Source organism: Apium graveolens, chromosome 11 (genome assembly GCF_009905375.1).
Source record: "Apium graveolens cultivar Ventura chromosome 11, ASM990537v1, whole genome shotgun sequence".
NCBI classification, from domain to species: Eukaryota; Viridiplantae; Streptophyta; class Magnoliopsida; order Apiales; family Apiaceae; genus Apium; species Apium graveolens.
The window spans coordinates 206,775,460-206,780,102 of NC_133657.1; the positions used below are offsets into that span (position 1 = coordinate 206,775,460).

Here is a 4,643-nt window from a genome sequence, read left to right on the forward strand (position 1 = left end):
AAAAACGGTTGTATTTAGTTAAATACAACCGGATTCGGTTGTATTTAACTAAATACAACCGTTTTTGGGACCGGTCGAAAATGCTCGAGTCATATTTAGTAAATCGGTCGTATTTAGTATAAGAGCGGCTAAATACAACCGCTTAAATTCGACCGAAAGCGGTCGAATTTATTTTTTTACCTAAAATTTGAAAATCCCGCCCAAAAATTTGAATTTTTGAAAAAAATTTAAAAAATCCGCCTAAACTATAAATTCAACCGTATATGGTTAAAAGTATTGTTCTAAATTCGACCGAATGCGGTCGAATTAACGAGCACCAGATTTTTTTTAAAAAATCTCGCCGGAAAAATATCAGATTCCGGCGAGAAACAAATTAGACTCAAATTACAAAGAGAAGCTGTACATTCTCTTATCGTACACACCAACTGTTTGTGTTTATGCCGCCGAGAAAAATGAATGTATTTCCAAAATCTTGATTTCTGGGGTGTGTTTAAATCTTCAGTATTCTCAGAATCTGTAAAATTTGCTGCACAAACCCGATGAATGACTGAGGATTTACTGCGGTTAAAAATGATGTTTTTGGAGGTAGAAAAGGTGGAAGAGGAAGGTGGGTCATTTTTGTTCTTGGCTGTGAGAAATGTGATTCTTGATTTTTTGCTGGATGTAAAAGGAGGACGAAAAGGAGAAGATGAAGGAGAAGAATGAAAGCTAACAGTAGTGTTGGAAACAGGAAAAGGAGAAGAAACTGCTAATTTTCCTAGTCTTTCTTGCCAGCAAAACACACATATACCACCAGCAGGGCTATTGTTTTTGTATGTATATTCTGTACATTGCATGCTACATGTATTATCTTCTTGAACTCCTTCCATTATTATTTACTAATAACTGGTGCAAAAGACAGAAAACTAGACTGCCGGAAACAGGGGAGGGGGAGGGAGTAGTGCGTGAGGGATAGGGGTGAGGGATAGGGGGGTCAGGGTTAAATTTTTTATATATATAATTTGGTTTTGTTTTGATTTATAAATATTTATTATAAAAAGTAACTCCAACCATTGGATTGTTATGATACTAACTGATTTTGGTACGTTAGATATAATTCACACGGATTGCTGACATGGCTCTAAATACAACCGCATCCGGTTAAATTTAGGAGTGTCAATCTATTATTATTACTAGCTTAAAACTCGTGCTATGTACGGATGCATAAATCTTTTTTAATATTATATAATTTTTTAAACTAAAATATCTTGAATTGAATTTTTTAAATTTGTTCATTAATTTTTTTATTTCTATCTTTTTATATGATATGACTTCGTGATGATTATATTAATACACGTATATGTTCATAATTTTTTAAAAATATTATTATAGCGATTTTATAGTTTTTTGAGAATAAAAATATAATATTTCTATTATGTTGGAACTTTAAGAAAAATATTATTTTAGAGAGGTTATTACTAAAAAAGATAATAGTACTGATTGAATAATATAGTTTTATTGATCATTTTTTGTGTGTTTTAAAAATAATAATTATTATGTTTAGTTAAAAGTTAATTTTTGGTTAATAATAATATAGTTTTATTGATCATTTTTTGAATGATCCAACCGTACGGATGTCAAGATCTGTATATTTTAGTGATATGACAAAAATTTTAGAAAAAAATAAATATATTTGGTTTGCCTTTTTAATAGTCACATGGCAGTTTGACCATTACTTCTTACTAGTGTTTAATCCCATATTGATGTTTTGATTTTTTTTAAAAAAATTTTGAATGATCCAACCGTACGGATGTCAAGATCTGTATATTTAGGTGATATGACAAAAAATTTAGAAAAAAATAAATATATTTGGTTTGCCTTTTTAATAGTCAAATGGTAATTTGACCATTACTTCTTACTAGTGTTTAATCCCATATTGATGTTTTGATTTTTTTAAAAATATTTTTGAATGATTCAACCGTACGGATGTCAAGATCTGTATATTTTAGTGATATGACAAAAATTTTAGAAAAAAATAAATATATTTGGTTTGCCTTTTTAATAGTCAACTAGTAGTTTGACGAGTACTTCTAACTAGTGTTTAATCCCATATTTATGTTTCGAATTTTTAAAACATATTTTTGAATGATCCAACCGTACGGATGTCAAGATCTGTATATTTTAGTGATATGACAAAAAAATTAGAAAAAAATAAATATATCCGGTTTGCCTTTTTAATAGTCAAATGGTAGTTTGACCATTACTTCTTACTAGTGTTTAATCCCATATTGATGTTTTGATTTTTTTTAAATATTTTTGAATGATCCAACCATACGGATGTCAGGATGTGTATATTTTAGTGATATGACAAAAATTTTAGAAAAAAATAAATATATTTGGTTTGCCTTTTTAATAGTCAACTAGTAGTTTGACCAGTACTTCTAACTAGTGTTTAATCCCATATTTATGTTTCGAATTTTTAAAACATATTTTTGAATGATCCAACCGTACGGATGTGAAGATCTGTATATTTTAGTGATATGACAAAAAAATTAGAAAAAAATAAATATATCTGGTTTGCCTTTTTAATAGTCAAATGGTAATTTGACCATTACTTCTTACTAGTGTTTAATCCCATATTGATGTTTTGATTTTTTTTAAATATTTTTGAATGATCCAACCATACGGATGTCAAGATCTGTATATTTTAGTGATATGACAAAAATTTTAGAAAAAAATAAATTTATTTGGTTTGCCTTTTTAATAGTCAAATGGTAGTTTGACCAGTATTTCTAACTAGTGTTTAATCCCATATTTATGTTTCGAATTTTTAAAACATATTTTTGAATGATCCAACCGTACGTATGTCAAGATCTGTATATTTTAGTGATATGACAAAAATTTTAGAAAAAAAATAAATATATTTGGTTTGCCTTTTTAATAGTCAACTACTAGTTAACTGTTAAAATAGTAAACCAAATATATTTATTTTTTTCCAAAAAATTTATCATGTCACTAAAATATATTGATACCGACATCCTTAAGGTTGGATCATTCATAAATATTTTTTAAAAAATCGAAACATCAGTATGAGACTAAACTCTAGTATGAGACTAATAGTTTACTGTTAAAATAGGAAACAAAATACATTTATTTTTTCTAAAATATCATATTACTAAAATATATTGATCTTGACATTTCTAAGAAGTACTAGTCGAAAATAATTGAAAATAGTTAAATATATGTAAAAATAATAAAAAGTTATTTACAAGATCTAGAATGAATATATTATTACTCTTTATTTACGTATTTTAGCAATATTATAAATAATAATTTTATTTTTCTGATTTTTTTTTTTAAAAAAATTATTTTTAAAAAATTATTTTTTAAAATTTTTAGCTAATATTTGGCTTCATTTTTCTAGCTAAATTTCTTTGGCGGGAAAGTTCCCTCCAATTTTTTTGGTGTGGCTAAATTCAACCAAAATCAGTCATATTTATAAACAGTTGTATTTAGGCGGTTGCATTTAGGAGGGGCGGCTAAATACAACCTTTTAGAGTTGTAATAGGTGTCGGTTGTAATTATCCGGTTGTATTTAGGCGGGGCAAAAATAGACCGAATTCGGTTGAATTAAGTAGAGCGGCTAAATTCAACCGTTTCCTGTTGTACTTAAATTCGGTTGTATTTAGTCGGTTGTATTTGTTTCTAAATTCAACCGCCTAAATACAACCGTTTTTAAATATGACTGATTTCGGTTGAATTTAGCCGCGCATCTTAAATTCAACCAGATATGGTTGTATTTAATCCCAGTTGTATTTATGCAGTTGTATTTAGCCTTGTTTTCTTGTAGTGCATTCCACAAATTGAGATGAGCGGGTAAGAGTCATCACTTTCATCCACCAGATATCCAACCAATTGATCAACATCGGCCTGAAATCCAACAAATATCTCTGGTTCAACAGTAGTGAAAGTGTGAAATCGCTTTAGCATTCCTGGTTGTCCATGAGATGAATTTGATGATTCAGGGGATTCTAATGTTGATTTGATATTACAATCACGAAAGCGATTAAAGAGAAGAGACATCTTTCTTTTAACATCTTTGAGCTTTCTTGAAAACGTCCTTGTGTTCATCCACTGCATTATTTTTCCAGGGGATGATAAAGCTTGGACAAGATAAGTTTCGACGACATGTTCAGCATCATAGGCAAGCTCCCGTGCATCTGCAAGCAGAATACGGATATTTTGATCATGTAACCTTGAATCAGCATCTGGTAAAAATGTCCTCATCCGCTTGAGTTGTGTCACCAGTTCTTGAATTTCATCTTGCACCCCATGCAGTACTTGAGCTTCTTCAGACAAATCAGTGAGCCTTCCGACAACATTTGACACAATTGCTTCGGCCATTTTGAAACCAAGCACAAAACGTAGTAGTTGAAATGCAGATGAATAGGCTTCTGTAAAACCTCTTTGAATTATTACCAATGAAATGAAATGATTTGAACTTTGTAAAACAAAGTTCCAGTGGTGTGAAGGTACAAAATAAAGCTATAAGGAATGAGTGGACAAACTTTTGTTTGTTAAAGGTCCTGCATGGTGGCCGAGTAATAACACTTTCATGATCATGAAAGATTCTTCTTGTTTGTGCTTTTAGATTCTTCTTGCTT

At 29.8% G+C, this 4,643-nt stretch overlaps 1 protein-coding gene across 1 annotated transcript; it reads right to left on the minus strand.

Annotated features, from left to right (window-relative positions):
• Positions 1-3,795: 3,795 nt before the first annotated feature.
• LOC141696619 (putative disease resistance protein RXW24L) lies at positions 3,796-4,383 on the minus strand. Its single transcript, XM_074500736.1, has one exon. The coding sequence runs from the start codon at positions 4,381-4,383 to the stop codon at positions 3,796-3,798; it is 588 nt and encodes a 195-aa protein (XP_074356837.1).
• Between the last annotated feature and the right edge of the window lie 260 nt (positions 4,384-4,643).